Genomic DNA, 14,257 nt, shown 5'->3' with positions numbered 1-14,257 from the left:
CACAATGCAGACATCAATCAAAGAGAGACAGAGAGGGAGAGAGATATTACCTGAAAATCCTTGAGGTTGCTGGTACATATGATATGGTACATTTGTTCCAGTTGCTCCATATATAGGGGGGTATGACACCAAATGGGAATTATTCCCCTGTGGAAATGGAGCACCTGGTGGAAGAGGGGCCCCTGAGTGAATATGTTGGGTTGTAGGTTCACCAAGGGGAACACCTGGGGGTGGTGGAAATGTAAAGTTTGGATGGTTCGGAAGGTATGATGCCTGAGTGTTTATATGTTGCGGTGGGGCCCACTGGTTGTTTTGAAGGGCCATTTTCTGGCTGAAGGGTGACATAGAACGATTTCCACTGTAAGATAAAAAGAAAGAGAAATAATATATACATTATAATTACTGAACATTTTCCATAGTGTCACTTGTTCATTTTAAAAACATGGACCATGTTCTAAATGTTCTTAAACTACAAACCTCTCTCTTTCTTTCTGGGCTTCAGGTGGTGGTGATCCTGGAGGCTTGCTTTTACTTCCTGCACCAGAATCACTTGAAGAGGAATGTCGTTTTTTGCTGGAACAGCAGAAATTATTATTTAAATATTTGTTAACAGTTTTCTTTTGCATGAAACCTAAAAACAGCGAAGTCAAATTCAATCACTGCCTCAAGTTTCTGGTGCCAATTCAGAAATAGACCTAAATCTGATCAATCTAGGAAGAAACATTGAAATGTTGTCAATTGTGATTGTGGGTATGTTTCTATGTTAGCTAGCATTACGGGTAGTTGATGGTTGCAAGTTCTTATGGTAGGATTGGAGAGGGACCAGAGAATACAACATACAACATAGATACATATACCAAGGCTTTTTCCCCCTTTCAAGGGAGGTAGCCAAAAAGGAAAAGGCATAAAATCATTTCCACCCATTCCATCCCTGAATACACTCCACACCCCTCCACTCTCCCTCTTATCTGAGCACCTCCTGGATGACGGGTCATCCCTGCACCTTGTCCACTGCCCTGGGTCAGAAGCGGTGTCGCAAGACACAGCACATCCACAGCAAGGCTGCTTCATTAAATCGGCGACCCCCCCTCTCCGTCCCCCCATTGCATAAAAGGAGAGGACGGGGAGAAATCCCTTCGGGCTGCGTCAAATTTTGCTCACACATACTACCTCACCCCTCATCCCCCCGCCCATTCCACCTCATGCAATCACAACATCATCCATATACAACCCTTCTCCATTCACCCCTGTCTTCTGTCCTCTCCTATCCTTCCTCAACAGACATTCCCCTCTTCCCCAAAGCCCCCTTCACCCCATCCATCCATCTCATCCTAGGACGTCCCTTCATGTTCACTCCCTCCACATCTACCTTCCATACCTCTTTTACTAGTCTTTCTTCACTCATTCTTTCCATGTGTCCAAACCATCCTAATACTCTTTCATCAACCCTATCTCCCAGCTCCTTTTCCACCCCTGTTCTCCTCCTCACCTCCTCATTTCTCACTCTATCAAGCCTAGTAACCCCCATCATACTTCTCAGACACCTCATCTCAAACACATTCAAACTCCTTCTCTCTTCCTCTCTTATGTTCCATGTTTCTGCCCCATACAGTGCTGTTGGCACAATCACTCCTTCATACAGTCTCCTCTTAGCATCCATTCCCAAATGTCTATTCCTCATTACACTCTTTAATCCACCAAGGCATTTACTCGCTTTTTTCAATCTACATTCTACCTTCACCTTCACTCCACCTTTTCCTGCCACATTTGCACCCAAGCATCTAAAACTATCCACTTCCTCCAGTCGCTCTCCCTTGATGCTCACTTCCAGTCTACTGCCACTTTCACCCCTTGTACATGTCATCACCTTACTTTTACCCACATTTATCTTTAGCTTTCTTCTATCACATACAAAACCCCAAAAAGTCTCGCACTTTGTATTGAAGGAAAACAAGTATTGTACATGATGCCTACGTAGGCATCATCATATGAAAGAGGTTAAGGGTTTTTTTTTTTACAAAACCCCAAAAAATCTCGCACTTTGTATTGAAGGAAAACAAGTATTGTACATGATGCCTACGTAGGCATCATCATATGAAAGAGGTTAAGTGTCAACTGGGGATCTGCTGGTGTCTAGCAGCAACTTATTCCACAATCTAAATAACAAAATCCTTACCAATAATCTGTGATGGCTCAACCTGACTTACCTTTTCTTGTTAGCTTCAAGTTCCATGAGATCTTTGAGCATATTCTTCCAGTTATCTGTGTCAAGAGCTTCAGCTTCTTCTCCAGAGACACGAACCATTCTCCTTTCAAAACAACTTAGGTCAGTAAGGTATAATTACCTTAATAATTTGTGAAACAACGGATTTTTTATTTCTATATAAAAAAGATTATTTATTACATGCTGAAAAAGTCACAAAACATGCACGTGTATTCACGGTGTCCCGCAAGGATCGGTACTGGCCCCGATCATGTTCGCCATATACATTAATGACATGAATGAAGGTGTGGAGTGCTATATGAATTTTTTTGCAGATGATGCAAAATTACTTAAAAAGGTAAAAACGGAAGAGGACTGCAACTCATTGCAACAAGATCTGGACACAATATGGAATTGGACTCAAAAGTGGGAAGTGAAATTTAATATAAAGAAATGCAGTATAATGGAATTTGGAAAGAGTAAAAACAGAATATCAAAAGAATACAGAATTGGAGAAGAAAAAATAAAAAAAGCAAACTCTGAAAAAGATCTTGGAGTGATGATTGGAAAGGACATGAAACCTGATAAGCATATAAATAAAATATTCGGAGAAACCTACAACTTATTGAGGTCAATCAAAGTGGCATTTACTTATATGGATGAAGAAATGATAAAGAAAATACTAACTACACTAATAAGACCAAAACTTGAGTACGCAGCATCACTTTGGACACCCAGCACCAAAAAGAATATTAAGAAACTAGAAAGATTACAAAGAGCGACAACCAAACTAGCACCGACTCTCGCCGAACTAACATATGAGCAAAGACTATCCAAACTGAACCTACCAACACTGGAACAAAGAAGAGAAAGAGGAGATTTGCTGACTATCTACAGAATAATGAAAGGAATGGAAGTTATAGACAGGAACGACCTGTTAGTGTGGGACAACGGTAAAACGAAAGGACAAGGAAAAAAACTGAAAAAAAGATAGCTATAGAAAAAACTTGAAAAGGAACAGTTTCCCACACAGAGCGATTAATACATGGAACAAATTAGACAACAAAACAGTATGTGCAAACACTATACAAGATTTTAAGATAAAACTTGATGCAGAGAGATACAAAGACGGGTCACCACGAGCATAGCTCCCCTCCCGTATATTACAACTAGGTAAATACAACTTGGTAAATACTGTAAAAGCAAATCAAATTCTGCTGCTTCTGCTGGTGAGAGCAGACACATCTAACCATTGCATTTTTACCCTTAACTGACAGAAATGACTCAACCTGTCAACTCTTAATCCTACTAGTGCATTTTTACCCTTAATTGACAGAAATGAATCTACCTGTCAACTCAATCCTACTACTACAAGTCAGTGACAAAGAAACAGTTCACACTTACACAACATAGACAATAATCCTACATTTCCTCCCAGAAACACCTTTGAGAGGTCCTAAGGACCACTACCAAGAACTGTGGGACTGTGGGTTCCCAGGCAATGAAACTATCTATATACCAAAGGCCTCTTCCCCCTTACAAGGGAGGTAGTCAGCCAAGGCATGCACCCACTCCCGTTCACCATTCACTGTTTCCCTCTCATCTTAGCTCCTTGTAAATGAGAGGATCCTGTTTCCTGCCCACTGCCTGGGTCAGAAGCAATGTAGCAAGACACAGTGAAACTCAAGGCAAATTACACAGGGGAACACTTTTTCAGTAACTTTGAGTTGCATTGGATATTTTAACGGATTTTGAAAGAGTTTTAGGCGCTGATTTCAAATCTGAAATTAGTTTTTCTCTACAAGCTCTAGTTTGTATGCAATTTGAGGTTAATGAAATTGTACATATGTGAACTTGCGTAAACCATGTATAAGCATTTTAACGTCCATATATATAGATAGCTTCTAATATTTTGATCATTCTTCTTTTGTTTCAGTTCAAACATGGCTTCCAGAATGAGACATCATTGCAGAAACAAGCCTGATGCCTTCTGCTACATATGTGGATGCTACACACTCAATCGTCAGAGACGTAACATATCCTCGTTCGTCAAGCGTGCCTACAAGGCATATTTTGAAGTTCATCTTGGTGATCAAGACAAGCAATGGGCTCCTCATGTTGTGTGCCACAATTGTGAGGAAATGCTTCGAGACTGGACCAAAGGAAAACGCAAAGGTCTGCCTTTTGGAGTTCCAATGATTTGGCGCGAACCCACCAACCATGTAACTGACTGTTATTTCTGCATGGTAAACACAACGGGTGTTGGGAAGAAAAACCGACATAAGATTACGTATCCGAACATTCCCTCAGCTATTCGGCCTGTTCCGCACTCTGAAGAAGTACCTGTTCCAGTTTTCAAAGGCTTGCCTTCATTGGACGATAAAGACATTGGACATGATACAAGCCAGCAAGACAGTTGTGACAGTGAATTGTCAGAAAAGTGTTCACAATCGGAGGACTGTTCTTCAGACACTGAACCTTTCCCCGTCCCTAAGCCTCTTCCCCAGGCTGAACTGAATGATTTAGTGCGGGATTTAGGTCTTTCAAAGAAAGCAGCAGAGCTTTTGGCATCAAGATTACAAGGCAGAAATCTTGTTGATCACTCTGTTAAAGTATCATATTTCAGAAAGCGTGACCAGCTTTTTGTGACCTTCTTTTCAAAAGACAGACAGTTTGTTTACTGCCATGACATCCCAGGGCTTCTCAAAGAACTGGGTGTACCTTACTATAGTCCTGCTGAATGGAGACTCTTTTTAGACAGTTCAAAACGCAGTCTAAAGTGTGTTCTTTTACATAATGGTAATGTTTATGGAGCAGTACCTGTCGGTCACTCAGTGCATTTGCGGGAAGACTATGATGATATGAGAATGGTCATGGACTTATTAAAGTATCATGAGCACAATTGGATAATTTGTGTAGACTTAAAGATGGTCGACTTTCTTCTTGGACAACAGAAAGGTTTCACCAAGTTTCCATGTTGCCTCTGTATGTGGGACAGCCGAGCACGAGACAGACATTGGGTCCAGAAGGACTGGCCTATTCGTGACACCCTTGAAGCAGGCATGCCAAATATCATACAAGACCCAATTGTAAACAGAGATAAGATCATCTTTCCTCCTCTTCACATCAAATTAGGTTTGATGAAACAATTTGTCAAGGCACTGGAAACCGAAGGTGAATGTTTCCAACACATCATCACAGCTTTACCAGGGTTATCATTTGAGAAGATCAAAGCAGGCGTGTTTGATGGCCCACAGATTCGAACCCTAATTCGTGATGATCAGTTTGTTGCCAAGATGACCGCTTTAGAAAGGGCAGCATGGTTATCCTTTGTGGCAGTCGTTCAGAACTTCCTTGGAAACAATAAGGCGGAGAACTACAGTGAACTTGTGAACAGAATGCTCCTCGCTTTTCGTGATCTCGGGTGCAACATGAGCATCAAGCTTCATTTTTTGAACAGCCACCTTGATCAGTTCCCTGACAACCTGGGGGCTGTGAGTGACGAACAAGGAGAACGATTCCACCAAGACCTAAAGATCATGGAAGAATGCTACCAAGGGCGCTGGGACAAAAGTATGATGGCTGACTACTGCTGGAGCATTAAACGAAATTGCCCAGATGAAATGTACAAACGCAAAAGTTACAAACGCAAATTCCTGCCTGAAAAAAATACACAAAGAAATTGATAAGCTTCCATCAGCTGTGGTGATGTTCTGAAGGATGCTAATCTAACTTTGGGATAGATGTTCTGTTAATGTTCTGTTTCTTTTGCCTTAATAAATGTACAGAAATGGCTTTCATACTGTTTTAAGATTCAAGTGAACAAAAGAATTGTGGCTGATATTGCAATTTCCTATAATAATTTTTTTTTTAAATAAATAAAAATGTCAAATTGCATAAAATCTGTAGCTTGCAGACAAAACCCGACTTCAGATTTGAAATCAGCACACTCAAGTTGACTATAGAAAAGTCTTTTTTTAAATGCAACAAAATGAGTGTTCCCCAGTGTTATTAGTGTTATAACTCTTTATAATAGAAAATACCTTATATATTATTACCTCCATATTTACTTTTATTCAATGCATATTTCTTCTGCCTTGAAAAGTGATTTGAAGCATTGTTTAACCTGTCAAAATAAGGTATTTTCTATCATAGAGTTATATGTATGTAACTCTTTACAACAGAAAATGCCTTTTTTCAACAGGTTAAACAATACTTCACATCAGTTTTCAAGGCAGAAGAAATATGCACTGAATAAAAGTAAACATGGAGGTAATAATAATATTTGATGCCTCAATCAGTCCATTAAGCTTGCACTTACAGAAGGCCCATACTCCCTTGGTGGCCATGGGCACAATACAGCCCAAAGAGATTTGGTGGCATTGTTTGGAAATGGCACGTATGTTTCCTAAATAAATCATTATCAAACAACATTGAGTGTATGCACTGGCTCAGCCACCCCTTATAAGGGGAAAAGGCCTTTTAGTACATGTAAATAACACTAAGTCTACATTAAGTAATATGAATTTCTACTGATGACACAATTCCATTAACATAAAAACAATGATTTGATACTCACTTTACAAGTGCCAACTTGGCCTCTCTCCCTCCTTTGTGGTCTGGGTTGATGTCCAGGCATTGTTGGTATCGCTTCTCAGCCTCTTCCAGCTTCTCTGTCTCTTCCAGCCTATAAGTACACAGTCGCTCCATATTATCTTCCAGCAGTCACCAGCCATGCTATTTGCCAACATTTTTCAAAACATGTTCAGCGAGTGTTGCTTTGGTAAGCATTTTTTCCTTAAGAAACCATTTTCTAGGGTCCAATTTCTTTATTGTTCTTACATATATATATATACCAAAGGCTTTTCTCCCCTTACAAGAGAGGTAGCCAAAATAATGAAGGCATAAAATCCACTCCCACCCATTCTATCCCCACATAATTATTCCACTCCCATCCACCCCCTCCCTCCCTCTTATCTTGTCTCCTGTTGGATGACTGGTCATCTCTGCATCTCACCCACTGTCCTGGGTCAGAAGTTACAAGACACAGCACATCCACAGAATCCCCCCCCCATGCAGAAATGGAGAGGACGGGGAAAAATCCCTTTGGCCTGCATAAATTTATTTTTCACATATACTCCCTCACCTCTCCACCCCCCCACCCACTCCCCCTCATTCATTACAGCATCATCCACACACAACCATTCTCCATTCACCCCTTCTTCTGTCCTCTCCCAACTTTCTTCAACAGATATTTCCCTCTTTCCCAATGCCTCTTTTACCCCATGCATCAATCTCATCCTTGGTCACACCCTCATGTCCCTCCACCTCTGCCTTCCACACCTCTTTTACTAATCTTTCTTCATTTATTTTTTCCATGTGTCCAAACCATCCCAATACTCTTTCAACCCTATCTCCCAATTCCCTTTCCACTCCTATTCTCTTCTTCATTTCTCACTTTATCCAGTCTAGTAACCCCTATCATACTTTTCAGACACCTCATCTCAAACACATTCAATCTCCTCCTCTCTTATGTTCTATATTTCTGCCCCATACAATGCTGTCAGCACAATCACTCCTTCATACAATCTCCTCTTAGCATCCATTCCCAAATGTCTATTTCTCATTACACTTTTTAATCCACCAAGGCATTTACTTGCTTCTCTCAATCTACATTTTACCTCCACCTCCACTCCTCCCTTTCCTGCCACATTTGCATCCAAGTATCTAAAACTATCACCTTCCTCCTGTCTCTCTCCCTTAATACTCACTTCCAGTCTTCTGGCACTTTCTCCCCTTGTACATCTCATCACCTTACTTTTACCCACATTTATCTTCAATTTCCTTCTTTTGCACACCTTTCCAAACTCTGACACTAATTTCCTCAACCCCTCCACTGATCCTGTTACAAGTTCAGTGTCATCAGCAAACAATAACTGACTTATCTCCCACTTTTCTCCATTTTCTTTAACCATCTCCAGTCCCCAACGAATTACGCTTGCATTTACTTCTCACACCACCCCAAGGTGACATAACACAACTGCCTTCATCTTATCTTTCCTTATTTCTCCTCCATTTTCCTCACTCATCACTGTTATTTTCTTAGCACTTCCCACTGCAACTACCTTTCCCTCCCTTTATTGTTCTTAGTACTCAATAAATGTAACTGTTGTATTTACTCCAAGCTTCACTCAGTTAAATTCATGACAAATATCTCAAATAATATCTATACAATTATCTTATAAGATTCCCAAATAAAAACTGTCTAGGATATTTGAGTTTTACAATTGAAATAAGGTCATAACTATGGTGATATGGTGTGAGCATGATGAGAGAATCATGTACAGGATGGCAAAAAATATGGATCAAAAGTGGAAAGATAGAGCTGGAATGATGAGGAATTGTGTACGTCTGGATGTTGAGAAATGAAAAAAGATATGTGGAACAAAACTCATGAATCAGGGCAGATAGAAATGACAGATAAAATAAGCTGAAGACGACAAAATTGGGAGTGGAACAAGTGATTAGACAACTTCCAACTGATGACTTGTACACAAGTGTCTGAGAGGAGGGATTTTAGATTGCTGCAGAAAATCTCATGATATGACAAAGTAAAGAATAGTATTTCCTTACAATATTTTTGGGTGATAATATCAACTGTCCCATTCCCATTTTTCTTTTAATTCCTGAAACAATGGAGATAATTGCTGACAAGGATGGGGTGGCAATCTCCAATTTGCTAATGAAAAATATCTTAATTGAAGAGATTTAAAAGCTCTATCATCTTGGAGTCAATGGAGTCAGTACAGAATTGGTGGACTGCAGTTGTGTTGCCAAAGAAGCTCAAGAGAGGTATTCATATTTGATTTAGAAAAAAAAAAAATTCCCCATCCCATTGCTACTCCAGTCCATTCACAAATTGCAATGTTACATACATTTGTAAAATTCTGTAACTATACACAGCCCTCAAGTTTCATTCACTACTGTCCCCATTTGACTTTTCTTTCATACATTCTTTAGACATATCATAATGCATTTCTGTCAACCCAGTCATACTCCTCCAAATCCATGGAAGCCTAAAAGACATCCTTAATCTTTCCTAAAAACTTCTCACACATGTCTTGCTTGACCTATGCACCTTTTTTCCACTATTAAACTCACACACATTTTTTCCCTAATTTCTTCCTCTGTTCCCCTCTAACACACCTTACTACATTTGAAGACAGATTCCAATAACAATACTACATTTATACTTGTTCCCTTTCCCCTCATTTAGTGGAACTATACATGCACTCCTCAAATCCACTGGTACACTTCCTTTCCTCACATACAAAACAATCTTACCAGCTATTCCACTATATCTACTTCCTTCAGCAGATATTGCACATTTGTATTTTTACCCTCTCTCTATATCTCTCACCTCTCCTCATTTTCTACTTCCTTCTGAAACATTAATTAATTTTTTAATTCTCCAGCAAACACCAACATCACCTCACATCTCTACTTCTGGTCCCCCTCAACATTTTGCATCCACCCTATTTACCATCTATAGAATTATGAAAGGGATGGAAATCCTTGACAGGATGATCTACTTAAATGGGATGGAAGAAATACAAGGGGACACAAGAAGAAACTGAAGGACAGTTACAGAAGAGATCTGAAAAAAGAATAGCTTTCCACATAGTGATAGATACATGGAATAAATTGAAAGAGAAAACAGTGAGTGCTAAAACTGTACACGACTTTAAGAAAGAACTGGATGCGGAAAGATACAACTGCGGGTCCCTACAAGCATAGCTCTTCTCCCGCAAAATACAACTAAGTAAATATACCCCTCGTGCTTCCTTAATCCACTGCAACCATTCCTCATCTACCCACTTCTTTTCTGCCAGCATCCTCACCTCTTAGTTCTACTACTGTCTCTCCTGTTCCCTACTATCTTCATCCCACACAATTCTTTTGTACACTTTAGCACTTCCTCTTTGAAACATGCCCATTGTTCTTCTCCCTCTTCTCCTTTCCCTTTCACTTCATCTCTTAGTTTTTTCATTCAACTTGTTCACTTTCAGCATGCCTCTTCCACTGTCAATTTCCCTTCCACCCGATAATAAACAATCCACTGCTCTTGAACACATCCAGATCTCTTCTAACCCTCCTTTTAGGCATCACTACATAATCCATTAATGCCCTTTAGAGTACTCTCACTCATGAATACTTGTGGTTATCTTCTTGGACACATCTCTTTGCTATTATTCTTGCCAACCCATACCTCTCTACTACTCCATCTACCACAGAAGAAAGAAAAAGAAAAAGGAAAAGAAGAAAATATATATGTCATGATAAAGAGTATATAAACATTTACTTTAACACCTATACTCCAACACTGGGACCAAAATTGGGCATCAGCCTGAGGTGGTCCTCCAAGAAGGGTGGTATTTTCAAAACCTGCCAACCTCCTCTATCTGGAGGTGTAGCCCCTGGGGGCTGACAATTGCTCTCTGGACTGAGAACCATGTTCAAGAATGATCAACTTCAGCCATGTCTTTTCCACCTTTTCACATAAAGAGAGCAGACACCTGGTGACTGGTCCCCTCCTACTACTTTCAGCTTATGACACAGAAACAGTCCTATACTAATACAACACAGACAACAGTCCAAAATTTCTTTCCAGAGATCTATGGGAGGTCCAGGTGGGGGTGGGGTGGGGTGGTCAATATCAGCCACTCTGGAAGTTGCAAATTTCCAGTTAGTGAAACCTGAGGCAATAATTATTATCACTATTTCAACTCTTTTGATAATTTTGTAGGTACTCATCATTAGTTCTTCAAGAGAAGAAAACTTTATTGATAGGGGTGACATGTGGTAAGGGATACAACTGCATTTTAGTCTCTTGCAGTTTCTTCCATTCTTATATCATTATGCTGGGAAAACAAAAGTGATGTTGTCAACAATATATCTTCCCTGAGTGATTTGTGGGCCTGCTCAGTGGCTGTTGTATGTTACTTGAAGGCCATCTATCTTCTGTAAGAGACCAGGGGCTTTTCCCTTAAAGGCTGATTTTAAGAGGTTGTTTTTCATGTGGATACTACTTTTTCAGGGACAAAATTCTAATCAGCAAGACTAATTTATGTACAAATCATTACAGAGAAAAAATGCAAAGATTAATGGTGATTTATGTATGATCATATACATCAAAACATGTCCTGTTATAAAATTCTCACTGATGAATCATTACGATGCCCAATTTGCTCTTGTAAATATTTAGCAAAAAATAAAACTACCAATGTTACAAATGGCAAAATTATTGGAAACTTCTTTTCAGTAATTTCAAAATAAAAAATAATTACTAAAAACAACATAAAAAATAAGAGAAAAGAAAATAAGGCAAGGACAAATACATTGACCAAGACTGGAGAAGTGCTGTTGCAAAGGCAAAACCTTCGAAAATTACATGTGATAATATATTACAGGTCTGTGTAATTCAAAAATTTCTTTAGTTTTCCTGCTTTCTCTGAATTTGTTAACAGAAAAGTATCTACACTTTGGCTGCTGGAAAGTGTAGGTCAAACTGTACAGGTAATGATTTACTATACTTGGCTGCACATATGCTAAGATCGACATAATCTGGGGTCGACTTTTACTGGAGGTTCATGAAAAATTTGGAGGAGTACGACAGAAAAATGTGAAAGTAATAAAAAGATGTTCTGGAAAGAAATTAAGAGAATAAAAGGAGGAATCAAGTAGAGAAGAAAAGGTAAAAGGTGCAGATGGAGAGATGATAATGAAAGAGATGGCAGTAAGAGAAAGATAGGCAGAGTATTTTAGGGAGGTGCTGAATGAGGAGGACAGGGAGGGAAAGGTAGTTGCAGAGGGAAGTGCTAGAAAATGAGTGATTAATGAGAAAAATGGAGGAAAAACAAGGAAAGATGAGGTGAAAGCAGTTATTAAAATAATGAGTGCAGGTAAGGGACCTGGGTTGGATGGGTATCATAAAGAGTGTATAAAAAAGGGAGGTACAGTGATGGTGGATTGACTGGTGAGGTTGTTTAATGTTTGTCTAAAAAAAGAGTAGAGTGTCTGGGGACTGGAGGAGTGCATATATAGTTCCACTTTACAATGGAAATGGGGACAAGCATGAATGTAGTAGTTTCTGAGGGATCAGTTTGTTGAGTGTAGTTGAGAAGGCTTATGGGAGTATTTTGATTGAGAGGATTAGGAGAAGAACAGAGGGAGATATTAGTGAGGAACAGTGTGGTTTTAGGACAGGTAGGGGTTGTGTGGATCAGATTTTTGTGGTAAGGCAGATACATGACAAACTTTAGGAAAAGGTAAGGATGTTTACTGAACCATTATGGATTTGTAAAAGCCTTATGAGACAGTAGACAGGAAAGCACTGTGGGAGGTATTGTAGATATATAGGATAAGAGGAAAGCTGTTAAGAGCAGTCTAGAGTTTTTACAAGAGTAGTAGAGCCTATGTTAGAATTAGAAATGGAGGGAGTAAGTGGTTTGAGATAAAGGTGGGACTTCATCTGGAATGTGTCATGTGACCTTGGCTGTTCAATTTACACATGGATGGGGTGGTGTGCGAGGTAAATGCAAGGGTAATGGGCTGGGGACTGGAGATAGAGAAAATAGAGAAAAGTGGGAGATGAGCCATTTGTCATTTGCTGATGACACTCAACTTGTAGCAGTATCAGAAGAGGGATTAAGGAAGTTAGTGATGGAGTCTGAGAAGGTGTGCGAGAGAAGGAAATTGAAGATAAATAAGTAAAGTGATGAGATTACAAGGGAAGAGGATGGCAGCAAAATGGAAGTAAGTATTGAGAGAGACTGGAAGTGGAGAGCTTCAGATATAATTGGGGATGAATGTGATAGAAAAGAGAGGCGTGGGGGTGGAGGTACAATATACATTGAGACAAGTAAGTGCCATGGGGGATTAAAAAGATTAATGAGAAATAGACATTTGGGAATGGATGCTAAGAGGATATTGTATGAAGGGGTGATTGTGCCAAAGCCAGAAACAATGAACATAAAAGAGGAAGAGTAAAATGTGTTTGAGATGAAATGCCTGATAATTATGGTAGGGGTTACTGGGCTGGATAGGTTGATAAACAAAGAGGAGAGCAGGAGAGCGGGGGTGAAAAGGGAGTTGGGAGATAGGGTTGACGGAAGAGTATTGGAATTGTTTAGACACATGGGAAAAATGAGTGAAGAAAGATTAGTAAAAGAGGTGTGGATGGAAGAGGTAGAGGCAGTGAGCATGAGGGGGCAACCAAGGATGATATTTGGACAGGGGTAAAAGGAGAATTTGGGAACAGGGGAATGACTGCTGAGGAAGGAGGGGGGAAGACAGAAGATAGGGGTGCATGGAGAATGACTGTGTATGGATGATGCTGTGATGCATGGTAGGGAGTGGGTGGGGGATGGGGAGGGGTGAGGGAGTATGTGCGAATGATATTTTGACGCACCCCCAAAGGGATTTCTCCACATCTTTTCTTTTTCTGCATCAGGGGACAGAGAGGGGAGAGTTGCTGATTAAATGAAGTAGTCTTACTATGGATGTGCTGTATCTTGCTACATTTGCTTCCGACCCACGGCAGTGGGCAAGATGCAGGAATGACCCATCATCCAGGAGGAGCCAGGAAAAGAAGGGAAGGCTGGTGAATTGGATTGGAGTATGTGGGGATAAAATGGGTGAGAGTGGACTGATGTCTTTGACTTTGGCTACCTCTCTTGTAAGGTGGGAAAAAACCCTTGGCATAATTATGTATGTGAAATATTCTGGTTTTCTGGTCACACATTAGGGGACTGACTTTTAACCAAGACCAAATATTACTGAGTATATATGTTATTTATTCACCAGTGGGGGATGGGGGGGTGAGGAAGTATGTATGAGAAAAAAGTTGACGCAGCCCTAAGGGATTTCTCCTCGTCTTCTCCTTTCCTGCATGAGGGGACGGAGAGGGGGGGGTCACTGAATTTATGAAGCGGCCTTGCTGTGGATGTGCTGTGTCTTGTGACACTGCTTCTGACCCAGGGCAGTGGACAGGAT

General features: G+C 40.2%; 1 protein-coding gene across 5 annotated transcripts in view; it reads right to left on the bottom strand.

Moving 5' to 3' along the window:
- Positions 1-14,257, bottom strand: part of LOC143029274 (uncharacterized) — a 62,612-nt gene that overhangs the window by 9,924 nt on the left and 38,431 nt on the right. For 3 of the 5 annotated variants that reach the window (XM_076191994.1, XM_076191993.1, XM_076191995.1), the window contains 4 exons: positions 6,783-6,890; positions 2,208-2,309; positions 478-573; positions 51-358 (listed from right to left, as the gene is read on the bottom strand). In XM_076191994.1, the coding sequence (XP_076048109.1) occupies positions 51-358; positions 478-573; positions 2,208-2,309; positions 6,783-6,890 (614 nt within the window). The remainder of the gene's footprint in view (positions 1-50; positions 359-477; positions 574-2,207; positions 2,310-6,782; positions 6,891-14,257) is intronic. The other 2 variants (XM_076191996.1, XM_076191997.1) reach the window with 2 other exon arrangements.

This window comes from Oratosquilla oratoria, chromosome 10, assembly GCF_046742065.1.
Source record: "Oratosquilla oratoria isolate Oo_2021 chromosome 10, ASM4674206v1, whole genome shotgun sequence".
Taxonomy (NCBI): domain Eukaryota; kingdom Metazoa; phylum Arthropoda; class Malacostraca; order Stomatopoda; family Squillidae; genus Oratosquilla; species Oratosquilla oratoria.
The sequence above is the reverse complement of the archived record's forward strand: the minus strand, read 5'-3'. Positions and strand labels throughout refer to the sequence as shown.